The sequence below is a fragment of the Mus caroli genome, unplaced genomic scaffold (assembly GCF_978045245.1).
Source record: "Mus caroli unplaced genomic scaffold, Mus_caroli_1 scaffold_12, whole genome shotgun sequence".
NCBI classification, from domain to species: domain Eukaryota; kingdom Metazoa; phylum Chordata; class Mammalia; order Rodentia; family Muridae; genus Mus; species Mus caroli.
The window spans coordinates 66,175,919-66,190,476 of record NW_028227267.1 but is presented as its reverse complement, the minus strand read 5'-3'; the positions used below and the strand labels follow the sequence as shown (position 1 = coordinate 66,190,476).

The 14,558-nt window shown below is 50.2% G+C and overlaps 1 protein-coding gene across 3 annotated transcripts; it reads right to left on the bottom strand.

Moving 5' to 3' along the window:
* Positions 1–8,075: 8,075 nt before the first annotated feature.
* On the bottom strand, positions 8,076–13,394 carry Egr3 (early growth response 3). 3 transcript variants are annotated; one of them, XM_021182262.3, is made up of 2 exons: positions 13,127–13,394; positions 8,076–11,829 (listed from the first exon to the last, which is right to left on the bottom strand). In XM_021182262.3, exons 1-2 carry the CDS (start codon positions 13,278–13,280, stop codon positions 10,820–10,822), a joined length of 1,164 nt encoding a protein of 387 aa, XP_021037921.1. In that variant the 5' UTR covers positions 13,281–13,394; the 3' UTR covers positions 8,076–10,819. The 3 variants fall into 3 exon arrangements, with proteins under 3 accessions (XP_021037921.1, XP_021037924.2, XP_021037922.1); XM_021182265.3 differs by lacking the exon at positions 13,127–13,394 and adding an exon at positions 12,850–13,024; XM_021182263.3 differs by lacking the exon at positions 13,127–13,394 and adding an exon at positions 12,649–12,698.
* Between the last annotated feature and the right edge of the window lie 1,164 nt (positions 13,395–14,558).

Genomic DNA, 14,558 nt, shown 5'->3' with positions numbered 1-14,558 from the left:
CCCTAACACCCAGAAGATACATTTCCACAGAGAAGCAAGATTGTTCCCAGGTTTGTCACCTCTGAGCCATCTGGAGCCTATGTGGCTTGTTTACCTGACCTGCTTAAAGTTAGACCTGGCTTCTAAAATATTCACCCACAGCAAGAGAAGTGTTCCTATTTGCCTCTCCCAATGGTCTTCCGCCTTCTGGACCAGGAGAGTTGTTTTTGTAATCTTACATTACAGCAAATCTTCTCTATCAACAGCTAGCATCATGGATGGGGATCCTGGCTAAGCCAAGTGAAGAGACCAGGTTCCAAAGGAACAGTATTGTCTTTTGGTAGGGAGGCCTGATCTCATCACCAGCAGCAGAGGAAGATCAAAGGAGTGACTGCGCTGGGAAAGGGGAAGGGGAGGTTTGTCCAGTCCCTGAATGGTTGAGTAGCTCTCCTCCTTGGGTCCCACATGGAGGAGGCCTCCACATCCCAGAGAGATGTTCCACTTGTCCCAAACAAATTTGAAGGCAGTGTGTTCTTCCTCAGCCCTCTCCTAGCTCCAGAAGTCTTCTCTGTAGCTAGAAGAAGCAACCAGAATGTAACATAGGGGCATGTCATCTGGGTTGGACAACCTCCACAAGCCAACTGTCCATACGCTAGAGATGCTAAGCTGTGTGTTGCCATCCTGGAGCCCAGAGCCACTGGAGTTTTTCTTTCTTTCTTTTTTTCCTCCTTTGGGAAAAAAAAAGGACAAAAAGAGCAAGCAACCCACAGGCCACCAAGTGAGGATCCCAGAAGTTCCTCACTCCCAGGAGTGCAGTGGGATCATTTAAGTGGCACCCGCCGAGCCCAACATATGGCATGTAGGAGATGCTCTGTAGGATATGGTTTTCTACTATGCGAGACTTAGATGGGGACTCTCTAAGATCCTCTAGAAATTCCTCTCCCCTTCACAACTTCCCCATCACTTCCTTCCTGTCTCCTATTAGATTCTGACTTTGGTATCTCCCTCCTGGATACCACTAGTCCCAATCTATTGAAATCATCTGCTTATCTCTGTCTGCCTACCCTCTGTCTCCAGTAAATCCTGGAAGGTGGAGACAATGTCTCGTTTGTCTTCGTAGTGTGGCTGCCTTCTTCTCCAAGAGCTAAGAACTCTATATGGGTTAATAAGGTTTTTATAAGTGAATAGATGAATGGATGAACTGTGAAGCCCTTCTGAGGGATGGCACTGCACTGCCAGGGAAAGATGGAGACTTGAAGAGAGGCATGAAATAGAAGACCCCAAACAGCCAGCGATGAAACTACTATAAAAGCTATAGAAATGAATCCGCAAGACCGAGGTTTACAAGAATCCAGGGACATGCCAAGGGAATCCAGGGAGTGCATGGTAGAACAAGTTCTTTTAGGGATATTCCACTTAACATGTTTGGGGGTGAGGGGATATACAAGAATATATGCCCATCTTTCAGAGCCTAGCCATCTGCCAGCTTTGAGCCAAGGCAGGAAAATGTTACTCCAGCCACAGACAAGTTGACTTTGCAGGATCCACTTATGACAGAGGTTCATTCCTTCTCCTAGGTTGGGGAGTAGAAAGAGGCATTATCTATCCCACTAGGAACTTGGTACTCTGGCCAACAGGAGGATGGAATGCTCTTGGTTTGTAGTTCTCAAGGGAGGTAGTTGTGATTCCCCTTAGTAAAGCTGCAGTGTACAGATCACCGGGGACCTGCGACCTCTCAGACAGGAAAAGGAGAGTAAGAAGGTCAGAATCAGAAATTCCAAAGATCAGTGAGAGAGATGGGGTCTTTGGAGGTGGAGAGGGGGAGAACCTAGGGAGAGGAATAAGGCAACTGCCATTTGGCTTAGCAGTCCTGGTGAATGATGGAACTGTTCAGGGCTCTCAAGCCTTTTTTTTCCTCTTTTTTTTTTTTTCTTTTTGCTTTTTTTGGGTATGAATTTCTTTTAAGAAGCTGCAATGATTTGGCCCCACACTGCCACTCTGACTTCACTTATAAAGTGGCTGACTTCCTTTCTCTAGGCTCTCTGGCTCCCAGAATTCCTTTGAACATTCTAAGACATCCTTTCCTCAGGACCCCTGTACTTGTGTATCCTGTTGCTGGGTTTGCCTGCTCACTCCATCACTTCTTGGGCCTGTGCTTACAGGCCCCCTCCTTGTGAGGCAGTCCTAGACCACCCATCAAGCAGTAAATCCCTCCCTCCAGCGCTCTATTCTTTTTATAAGCCCGCTCTGTTTTCACTCCATATCTCATATCACAGTCAGCCACAACACATATTTGCTTGTTTGTGTTTTACCTGTCTCTGCCATGGAGAAGATGAGCTTTGAAAATGCAGGGCCTTTGGCTTCACCATGAAAGCCTCCATGCTTAGAATGTGTTGCAAATATTTGCTAGGTTTGAGAGGGCATGGATGCTGATTCCCTGGAACCCTCCACTGACCAGAAAAGGATCTGAAATGGCCTCTGCCCTTTCTAGCTGCATCAGGGCAAATCTCCAACCTTTGCGACTTCTGTTTCCTCACCTAAGAAAAGAGCATGTTTGGTTAAATGATTACAAATTTAAGAGCACACACCCCAAGAGGTAGGAATAGAGAAGGGCCTTGATGTCTGTGGTTCTCTCAGAGGAAACCATCAAGTCTCAGGAATTTATTCCACTCCCAAACTGGGGCTGGGTGAGGGGCAATACCACCAGACCTGTAACTGGAAGCTAAGAGATGAGTTCAAGGGTGGATGACTAAGAACACTGCTGGTATCAAGGGTGAGGGATGGACAGCTCAGAACTGGACCAGCTGCGTTTTATTTAAATCCTTGATAAGAATCAGGAAGCAGGCAACAGCCCCATGACACATTAATTGACTTTGCAGGCGATACTGGATCAGGAAGGTGTTACATCCACCCATCTTGGTGAGAGAGAGGACAACAGAACCAAGGAGGGGGTCAGGAACCAGGCCAGGGAAGGACAATGGCGAACCTCAGCTTTGGCCAAGAGGGAAAAGAATCTGTGCTCTCTCTGGGTAGATGAAGAGTTTCAGGGAGTGCAAAGAACCTGTGTTGGTAACCCCCACATGTTCAGTGGATGGCCAGAGATGGCAAGGCCTACACTATCTTCTGGATGTGTTTGATGCAATGCACCAATTCCAGGTTGGACAAGGAGCCATTTTACTCACAGTGATGTTTAGAAGATCGGGTCATGGGACAGGACTCAGAGACAAGACTAACACTGATAAGGGTATCTTCGGTGAGCCAGCAATATATAGATGACCTCACATGAACTCCACAACAGCCATGAAAAGACAGGCAAACACTAAGCTTCACAAAGACAAGAACCTGGCATGGGTCTATAGCTCAGAGGTAGAATACCCAAATAGAACAAGACCTGGACTCCATTCGCAGCACTACAAAGTAAACAGTAACAATGTCTGTCCACAGTCATGCTCCAGCCAAGTGGCTGAGTTGAGATTTGGATCTTGGATGGAGGTCACAACTCCATAGCCGGCTAAGAGTCAGAGGGGAGAGCAAATAGCTGCTGGCTTGTCACGTGACCTCCTCAGTTTGGAATTGTGATCTGAGCAAAGTGCCCCAGAGGAGACTTTCTTTGGGACTCTGAGATTTCGAGGGTCAACCGAGGTTTCTCTTGTTGGGATGAACTGATTTTCCTAAGCAGTGGGGGTGGGGCGGGGGGACAAAGCAAGGAGCAATGAAAGACTGAGAGGCAAAAATGTTAATTGTTGAGCGATCCAGAGCTCTTTTGAGAAGATACCAAAAGGCTTGGAATCTCAGTTCTGCTCTGGTCAGTGGTCTGATGCTTTGGTAGGGACAAGGGACTGATGGATCTGGTCTGATGGACAGCACTCAGTGGAGCGTGCCATTCAAAGGATACAGGCCCAGGGATAAGGGCAGTGCTTTCTGGGGAAGGATGTGGGCAACCCCACTCTCAAGAGCAAAGGGCTTCTCTTTTCCTTTAGGGAGGTGAGAGGTGGAAGACTTTCTGAGGCTACAGAGAACAACTCAGCAGATGTTGCAAAGGACAGTCACATTGGCAGTTGAGCAGTGTATGTGTGCATGGGTCATGATGCCAACAATGAGTTCAAGACAGTGGGCCTGGGCAAGCAGGGGGAGAAAAGCCAGCCTGAAGGATTGGTGACTGTGCTTCCTGTGAAATTATCAGGGCCTTGAGAACACCAGTGGATCAGTGAGAGAGGGGAGAGAATGGTGGACTAACAAGGGTTCCAGTCACAGAGTGAAGGAAGAGGTGGTAGAGAGAAGGGAGCAGGAGGCCTAAGGTCTGGGGAAGACATCTTTGAGACCTACAGAAAGGGCCTTTTCCACTAGACCATGTGTCCTGACCCTGAGAGAATGTTTCAAGGACCTCTTGAAGGGGTGTCCAGAAAACAGGTAAGGCCATGTTAAAGAAGTCACTTAGTGGGTCGATTCCCACCCAGTCTAGTAGTTAAAAACTTCTGTATGACATTCTCCTTGTTTGCAGCTTTGCGGCCATGCTTTGTTTGTATCAGTGCCTTGCTGAGATTGCTAACCAAGCTTTCAGTTCTATCTCTGTTAGCTGGAAAGAAATGGTGTGTCTGCCCTAGAGTCAGGGTCTCCTGGTAGCGGGTGGATGGCAGGGACTAGAGAAGCCAGGATCATGTCCAAGAATGTAACATTCAGGGACACATTAGAGACATTACTGCTAATGAGGAGAAGCCTTATCACACTGTCTCTACCCCATCCCACCCCTGTTCTGTCACTGAACTGTAAAGATGACCAACTTGGAAACAGCAGAGTCAGGGAACCTTTAAACAAAGGGGGAAAAAGCTTTAAGAGCTAGAACACAGGGAGAAGATACTGAGCCCAGATGTTCTCCTGGCCTCTGTGTTTGATGGATGGGTGAGACTATGTCCTCTGGGGTATCCTAGGGACAGTCTGGCCGAGGGTCTCTGAACTATTCCTTTTTTTTTTTTAATATTTTTTTATTGCGTATTTTCCTCAATTACATTTCCAATGCTATCCCAAAAATCACCCACACCCTCCCCCCCCCCCACTTCCCTACTCACCCATTCCCACTTTTTGGCCCTGGTGTTACCCTGTACTGGGGCATATAAAGTTTGCATGTTCAATGGGCCTCTCTTTCCAGTGATGGCCGACTAGGCCATCTTTTGATACACATGCACCTAGAGTCAAGAGCTCCGGGGTACTGGTTAGTTCATAATGTTGTTGCACCTACAGGGTTGCAGATCCCTTTAGCTCCTTGGGTACTTTCTCTAGCTCCTCCATTGGGGGCCCTGTGATCCATCCAATAGCTGACTGTGAGCATCCACTTATGTGTTTGCTAGGCCCCGGCCTAGTCTCACAAGAGACAGCTATATCAGGGTCCTTTCAGCAAACGCTTGCTAGTGTATGCAATGTCTGAACTATTCCTATTCTTTCTGGAGCTCTCTCTTCTCTCTGTACAAAGACTGAACTTTCTGAGATGACCCCTTGCGGTGCATGTCTAAGATGATATCCTAATTTAAAAAACTCTATGGTACCTTTTAGAAGCCATATCCCCCCCGCTGGTCACTAGGGCTTTGCCAGTATGATTGCTAGCCTTTGGAACATTCAGGGGTCTCTTGCTTTCCTTCCGCTTATCAATCAGGAACACTAGGGAAGTTCATCAGGGCCAGCAGAGGCAGGTTCACTATTCTCTCATCTATGCAGGCAAACCCTGAACTATCAAAGAGGGAACACTAACAACTATTCAGAAGCTAAAGCCTGGATCCACCAAAATCTACCCTGTGGTTCCTTTTTACAAACCTGTGAATGTGCACACAGACAACACACACACACATTCATCACTACCATATAAAAATATACCCCTCACAAATTCTTTAAAAGTATCTCATTTATGCCCAATCACTAAGTAAAATTTTACACTGCTCATTCAGTAAACTTTTGCAGCCATCGGTTCAGTGTGCCACACCAGATGTGGTGCATGTGTGTATATGTCTGCAACATCCCTTCATTCTCCTCCAGTGTTGTCTGGAACAAGCCACGGCACTGTCTATACCTTTATGCCTCATTATGTCCATTTTGTCTTTAAGTTTCAGGCTGGGAATCTCTTCCTTACTTACAAAACCCAGGCAGGTTGGGTAGCTAGTTTGATGATATCTGGGGCAGCCTTATCTAGCTAGCTACAAAGTTTGAATCAGTGATTACACCACACTGGGTTGGTGCCAGCCAGGCGGGCTGCCATATTGCCAACTAACCCAGTGGTTGAACTAGGTTGGGTTGAGTAATAGCCACCAATGGGAAGTGAGTTTATTAATCATGCAGGATAGTGCACTGTTGATGAGCGTACAACTTTGAAGGCCTGGTGTGATTGGAGAAGATATGGGTGGGGCAGGATGCTAACTATGAAGACATCCAGTGATAATATCTTCAGCTCTAATAAAATTCACCTGAAAAAAAAAACCCACACAAATCTGGAAGGAAATATCTAGATCAGGAAAGAGCTGGTCTATAGGTTCTATCACTGAGACTTTTCAGCCACCTTGGTCTCCTTCTGTTCGTAGAAGAATAGCTTCATGTGGTGGTATATAATGCTGGAGTTTGGAAGGGGAGAAAAAAAGAATTCAAGATGGCAGCCAATAAGTGACCTAGAACTGTGTGGGTTGGAGAATTTAAGATTATGTGTTGTATTCTCTGTATTCATCTCACTTCAGAAACTTTCTTTTCTAGGGCCACAGCCCATCACCCCTATATAGGTAACTATAGCCAACCTGAAATGACATTCATATTCCCTAGTGAGACAGGCCTGCATTAATAATAGCAAGAGTGATTTCTCTGATGCTGGACTGGCACAGTGTGTGTGTGTGTGTGTGTGTGTATAGCCGAGACACTGACTCCCCATTATAATCTGGTGCTGTGTTTCCATAACCCAGAACAGATCATATATCAGATACACAGAATTTCTATAGGGCAGGCAAGACAGGGAGGGAGAGGGGATTGAGTTTTCTAAAGAGTGGTCTAGAGTTAGAAAGCATCCTGAGTACAAGCAAAAAGGAAAAGACAAATATTCTCTTAAAAGAAATGGCAAAAACCCTAGGCTAACTAGGGAAGTAAGTTAGGGATGAGGGAAATAGCTTGCAGAGCATGGAAACCACTGTTTTCAAGGGAGATAGAAATCAAGAGATGCATGGATTGACACTACACAAACTTTCCCTGTTCTATGTGGGCTCTGCTCAGAAGGCCTTTCTCCCTTAAAAAGCATCAAATCGGGGCTGGAGAAATGGCTCAGAGATTCAGAGCACTGGCTGCTTTTGTAGAGGTCCTGAGTTCAATTCCCAGCAACCACGTGGTGGCTCACAACCATCTGTAGTGGAAACCTATACCCTCTTCTGGTGGGTCTGAAGAGAGCAGCAGTGTACTCACATACATAAATAAATCTTAAAAAACAAAACAAAACAAACAACTCAACAAAAAACAGCATCAAATCTTTAACTCCTTCATAAGACTTTCTAAGGACTTTCTTAGACATTGACAAGTAGTGAGGACTCTGGAAAGCCTGTTCAAGTGGGATTAAAGCTGGAGGACTTTAAAACCAGACTCCCCTCTTCCCATTATCTGACCACAGAAAAGCTGCCAGTCTCCCTGGTTATCTTGCCAACCCTGAAGCACCCCTGTCAAGTCTCCACCTGTCTCTCAGGCTTCAAAAGCTTAAGCAAGAGAACTTCTCAGTGCTTTTCCAGAGGCCTTTCAAGGTCTTGTCTTAAGACCAAGTACTTTACCAATCAGGAGATTTACCCATGGAAACCATAGAGAAGGTTCTAGATTTAACTCACTGCCCTGACTTCTGTGAATTTAGTTTATCCATCCTGTTCATCTAATTGATTGGCTAGTCTGAGAATCTCAGAAGGGTAGAATAGAATCCCCACAGAATCAGGACACAGAACTGGATTAGAAACACTAGAACCCACACAGAATTCTGAGCCCCGCCCAGGGACATTAGTTCTCTTCTGAGCATTTTCAGAGCAAGAAGCATAAATCCAGGCACCACAACCTATCAACCAGACCTCCAAAGCCCCAAAGAAAACAAGACAAAAAGACCCAGGCCAAACCAAAACTTTATACCATGAAAACAAGAAATAAAATGAGATTTAAAGCCCGGCTGATTGTCAGCAAACACAATATATTTACTGTATTGGCATTTGCTCACAGGGCAAATGGTACAACATTACACCGCTTCAATATTTGCTTTTAAAAATGCTGTTTTCATGAACTATATTATATTGGCATAACAATGTGACAAGAAGTAAATGAAATGCTGGGTGAAGAACCTCACCTTTTCACAATATCAAGCATTTTTTTTAACCTTAGTATAAGGTACTATAAATCCAAGAAATAAAAACATCCACAAAATATATTACATCTGGTTTGTCTTTTTCTAAGTACTCAACTGTATACAAAAGTCTTTCAAAAAATATCATTCCCCATAGGTTTTCCTGTTTAAAACCTGATTTTTTTCTCTCAGTTCACATAAGTTAGAGTGCATTTTCTTTTGTTTTGTTTTTTAAAACATGCAGACATATAAAAAAATCGGGATAGCACAACCTTTTGGCAACAAAGTTTTTTTTTTCTCTTAGTTTAGCTTAAATGTCTGAGAACAGTTTTATTAAAACAAAGGAAAAGTCAGAGTTATCATGCAGTGACATGCATATTCCAGAAGGAGGAAGAAAAAAAATATTAAAGGATATTTGATTCCTCCTTCCAGCTTTGAACTGACCAAATTTTGTGTGTGTGTTTTTTAAATAATCATCACATTATAAAAAGTATTCAGCAAAATACTGTCTCTGCAAAGAAAGATTTTACCCTTCAGCTGAAAAAATATGGGCCCTCCTGGCAAACTTCTCCTTCTACAAAAAGCCCGAGTACCTGGAAATTCACAATCCCCCATAATAATTCATAATCCCCCACAATCCCCGCTCTTCGAGTTTTTCCTCCCTTGCACTAGAGTCCTTTTAGTATTATTTATCCACCACCAAAAGACGGTGCTTTTTTAATTTAAAAAAAAAAAAAACAAACAAACGTGGGAAACGCATAAAGTGACTTTAAAAACAGACATTCTGTAAACTCCAGACCTTTTGTAGCTTCTCTCTGGGCAGCTTACTGGCCACAGGAGAAGTGATGCTAACAGGAAGGATACATTCAGTCAAGACTGCTGGAAGCTGTGTCAGAGAGCACCCTTCTCTTAAGTCTCCACTTCAAAAGGGCCACCCTGTGTGGAAGGGCTGGACAGGACAGCTGGGGTTGAGGGCTCCTGAGAAGAGGTGAGGTAGGGCGGGGAGGTGCGATGGGGCCATGGAACAGATGTGCCTCATTCAGCAACACAGATTCATGCAAAAATCCCCATCTATTTTTTTTGAGGAAAATTTGAACAGAATGTGTATGCATATACACACACGTGTGCACATATATCCACACACATACACAAGTAGATATAATCTCATCAGTTAACATTTTCATAAAAATAAATCATTTAAGCTGTATACGCCTACAAATTCTCTTTATTCCAGTGCACTGCGCTGGCTAACCAAATGCCTTAGGTTTGATCTTGCTAGGAATACGGAGTGTGTGTTATGTAAATATATGTGTCTAAAGAAACACACACATACATCTACATACACACACCAATATCATATACATACACTTCACTTCTAGCTGTTGTGTTGGTGATCAGAGAGGGCAAATGAATAGAGCCAGCCTTCCCAGGAATGGGGAGTGGGTATGTGACAGAGACAAACTCTTGGGTGGTTGATTGAGGCCTGCCTTTCTGGGTAAAGATCTTGAGAGACTCAGTGCAAACCTGAGAGGGACAAAGAGAAGATGGGAGAGAGAAAGGCAGAGGGCAAGCTCAAGAACATAGATTTTGAAAAGTGGGACGGAGCAAATGATTTCTTTTTTTTAAAAGGTGGCTCTTTCTCCCCCAAAGATCAACCTGCCCTGAGGCCTACCAGGGAAGCGCTCGGAAAGGGAGGGGGCTCTAAGGGGCCAAACCCGAGGCGGCGGCAGCAGCACCACTGCAGCTGCAGCATCCGAGGCATTTCTGTAAGAAACATTATTTAAGGAGCAGATGGAAGACCATCTCCTCCGTTCACATGCAGGCCCTTAGCTTGGGACATCTCCCAACAGCTTGGGGACCCAATGTGAAGAAGAGTTTAGGGGTAGACACAGCCCAGTTCAGCTCAAGAGTCTCACACACGCGCGCGCGCACACACACACCGCACTCACACACACACACACACACACACACACGCACACTACACACAGGCGAGCACGCACACACTCGCGCGCATCACCGCACGCAAGCGCGCGTGCGTGCGGCGGGCAGCAAGCTCTGCGCTTTGGTGCGCTCCTTACCCCCTCCCCCTCTCGGGTGTTCGAGGGGGAACACAGGGAGACACTGGAGGGGGAAACAGTGAGGTGCTTGGGTCTGGCGAAGGTTGGATGGGCCTCGCCTTCAGTCCCCCGCAGGTCCTTGGCGTGGCTCAGCGGCCCCTGGATCAAGGCGATCCTAACTGAACAAAGCGGGCTAGACGCCACTTTTCCGCCCCCACGCCTTGGCTAAGAGGGGGCAGCAAGGAGAAAGTGCCTCCAGCCCTAGCCCCCAACCGCCGGCCGGTGTGAAAGGGTGGAAATGGGGGGGCGTCGAAGGGGGAGGCAAGGGGGCCGCACGTCCAGGGCGAGATCAGGGCGCGGCCCCTGCGCCTCAGTGACTGGCTTTCCCCTCTGCTTTCAGGCGACCAGCCAGGAGGCACTGGAAGGGAAAAGAAGGGACCTGGGTGCCGGATCCTCAGGCGCAGGTGGTGACCACAGGGGCCAGGGACACGGTGGGCGCCGAGGATGCAGAGGGCGCACCCCCTTTCTCCGACTTCTTCTCCTTTTGCTTGAGGTGGATCTTGGCGTGGCGCTTGCGCTCGTCGCTGCGCGCAAACTTGCGCCCACAGAACTCACAGGCAAAGGGCTTCTCCCCGGTGTGCGTGCGGATGTGAGTGGTGAGGTGGTCGCTGCGGCTGAAGCTGCGCATGCAGATCCGACACTGGAAGGGCTTGTGGCCCGTGTGGATGCGCAGGTGCCGGGTCAGCTCGTCTGAGCGGCTGAAACGGCGGTCACAGCCTTCCGCGGGACACGCGTGGGGCCGCTCGTGGAGCGGGGTCTTGCTAGGCCGATTGGGGTACTTGCGGGGCCGGATGGGCTTGAGCGTGAGCGGCGGTTGGGGCAGGCTGCCGAAGCCCGGGTGGATCTGCTTGTCTTTGAAGGCCTTGATGGTCTCCAGTGGGGTAATAGGGGGTGGGTTGACCCGGATGGGGTCCATGCCCTGGAAGGGCTTATGTTCCGGAATGGAGCCCATGTCGTTGGGATGGTGGTACAGGTTGTAGTCAGGAATCATGGGGAAAAGATTGCTGTCCAAGGCCGGCTTGGCCGATTGGTAATCCTGGGGGGAATAGGCGAGCCCAGGGTTTCCCTGGGGGTCGTGGAAAGACACGGGCTCCGAGTAGAGATCGCCACAGTTGGAATAAGGGGGCAGCGCTGGATACATGGCCTCCACGTCTCCCTGAGGAGGCTGCACCATGCTAGCCGTGGACGTCTGCGTACTGAGCGCCCCTGAGGCCGGGGGCACCCCCAAGATGCCGGCACTCATGAGGCTAATGATGTTGTCCTGGCACCAGTTGGAAGGAGAGTCGAAAGCGAACTTTCCCAAGTAGGTCACGGTCTTGTTGCCGGGGGCTGGCTGGAAAGAGCTCGAATAAGAGAGTTCCGGATTGGGCTTCTCGTTGGTCAGACCGATGTCCATCACATTCTCTGCGGAGAGCGGGGGAGAGAGGGGAGGGGTGAGTGAAGCCGAGCCGGCTCCGGGCCGCGGCGCCCAGGTCCTTGCCCAGGAGTAGAGGGTGCGGCCGGCTGGAGTGCGCAGCGCGTGGGGTAAGAGGAACGCCGAGCCCGGCGCAAAGCGGGCGGTGCCGCGCTCCCCGGCGCAACCTGGATACAGCAAAATACTACGGATCGGGGTGTGGAGTGGCTCCGGCACACACACCGCACACGCCGCGCACACACTCACGTACCACACACAGACACGCACGCGCGCAAGAGAGCATTGTTGTTCTTCCCGAGGTGGGGCGGACAGGTAGCTGCAGCTACAGGTAGTTTCAGACCCGGAGCGCGCCCGGCTCTCGCTCTCCAGCACACACAACTCGGCCTCTTCCCCCGGCCCTGTCTACTCCAAGACGCCGCGCCTTCATGCCCCAAGCGATGTCCCCCTACGCGCGCTGAGCCCGGGTGGCCGACCCAAAGAGCTTCGACGCTTTTGTCCTCGGAGCGCAGAAGGGTGCCGCCCGTAAAGGGAGCCTCTCCCGGCCCCAGTCTCCTCCCGGCCTGAAGGAGCTTTCTGCTCGGGCTGGAGGGGAAAAGCCTAAACCCAGCTAAGGAGAGTGGAGAGCGGCGGAAAACCAGCCCATGTCTCCACGGCGGGAGCGGCCGCCGTTCCCAAGCTCCCGGGTCCCAGGATCGCCCCCGGTGGCAAACCCTTTCCCCCGCCCCGTGGGTGAGCCCCCTCCCTCTCCCCACCGTCCCCACACCCCCAATGGCTTTGCTGAACGCCCCGGAAAGGCAGCGTCGCAGTACCTCTCCCACCGTGGGGACTCCACGCCGCACATGGCTCCATCCCGGGTGGGAGGCTGAGGGAGTAAGGAGGGGGGAGAGCGCGGGTGAAAAAGACGCTGGGCTCCTCCCGAGAAAGGGGGCTACAGCACCACGCCTTGCGCGCAGCCCAGCGATCGGGCCCCCTGCGTGGGGAGGGAGAACCCCAGAGCTGCTCGCACCTACCTCCCTCCGGTCGGCGGCTGCCCCCACCCGGGAGAACCGAAGCCTCAACCGTGGCGTCTCCAACCAAGCCTTCCCGATCTCGGAGGGCGGGAGGAGTGGGTGGGAAAAGCAACTCGCCCCCCAGAAAATTCCCAGCGCGCCCCCCATCTTTCCATCCGTCTCTCCATCCATCCATTTCTGCATCCATCGATCTGTGCATCCATCGCTAGCTCGCTCCCTCCTCCTCGTCCTCCCCCTTTCCTTCCTCGCTGCCTCGCCGCCTCACCGCCACCCTTACCTGTAGCCATCTGATTGTAATGGGCTACCGAGTCGCTGCTGCCGGAGAAGAGGTTGAGCGCGCTGGGGATCTCCTCGGGGTACAGATTGTCAGGCAATTGATTTAGCAAACTGCTCATGGTCACCGGCAGCTTCTCGGCGAGTTTGCCGGTCATAGCACTCCCGAGCTACCGCCGCCACCGCCGCCGCCGCCACCGCCGCCGCCGCCTGTTCCTAACGCAGCTTCCAGGCGAGCGGCATCCGAGAGGCGATCCGTGGTGCAGGGGAAAAGCATGCGAGAGGGAAAGTTCGGGGGGGAGGGGGGAGTGAAAAGGGGAAGGGGTGGGTCAGGGGAGGGGATCTATTCTTTTTTGGAGGGGTGGATGGGAGAGGGGCAAAGAGGGTAATCCTCTCGGGTGCCTCGGCTGGTGCGGTGCGACGCTGGGTCGTGGGGGTAGGGTGGGGCGTGTGCGAGGAGTGGGCTGGGGGCTGGGCTGGGGGGGTGATCTAGGCTCCAGGGGGTCAGACGCGGCTTCAGTATTGATCTCACAGACACGAGCCCGCCGACCCCCCCGCCCCCCGATCTGCCACAGCCGCCGCCGCCGCTGCCGCCGCCACCTCCTCTGCTGCTGCTGCTGCCGCCGCTGCTATCACCACCAACCAGCCCCGCCGCTTCCTAGCTAGCTCACTGCTGCCCAAAAGCTCCCAGCCAGGGAACTCCACCAGTCTATTTATCTGAGCCCCGGGAAAGCTCCGTGACGTAGCTGCCCATATATGGACAGACAAAGCCCAGCCGAAGGGGCGCGACGTCACAATGGAAGCTCCTCACAATGGAACATTAGAAAGCAGGAAGCGGGCCGCAGCCAACGTGCAGCGCCCGCACCGCTCGCCGTTCTTAAAAAAAAAAAAAAAAAAAAAAAAAAGTCAATTAGATTAGAAAGAAGAGAGAAGAGAAAAAGAAAAGAGGGACGAAGCCGAATGCAAAGCGCGCGACGCGCAGTGCACAGTTGAAAACCCTGTAACTAAACATGTAGGTTTTTATCTGAGGGCATCATTAGAGACAGAAGTTAGCCGTTGGAGGAGTGGAGTTGTTTGCAATTGGTCTCCAGCACTCCCAGTATTTAGAAAGAGTTCAGTACACCAGGACACAGGTTCCTTAGCAGTCTGGGAATGGGAGAGGTGACCGCTTAAAGCCAGGTTCCCCCACACAACTTCAGTCTTTCCTTCAGCTCCCTATCCTTGACTGGACTCAGATGGAGAGATGAAGTATTTTCCTTTGGGGAAGGGGTTCTAATGTCCCAAGGCTTCTTATTCTTGAACACTTAGAACTTTCGAGCCGACATCATTCTGATTCACCGCCCTTAGCCCGGCCCCTCCCTTGGGGTTCCTGACCCCACGCTGACTCTCAGTTGAACGCAGTGGCCCGGGAATGTGTAGCGGATTAGCTAGTTGCG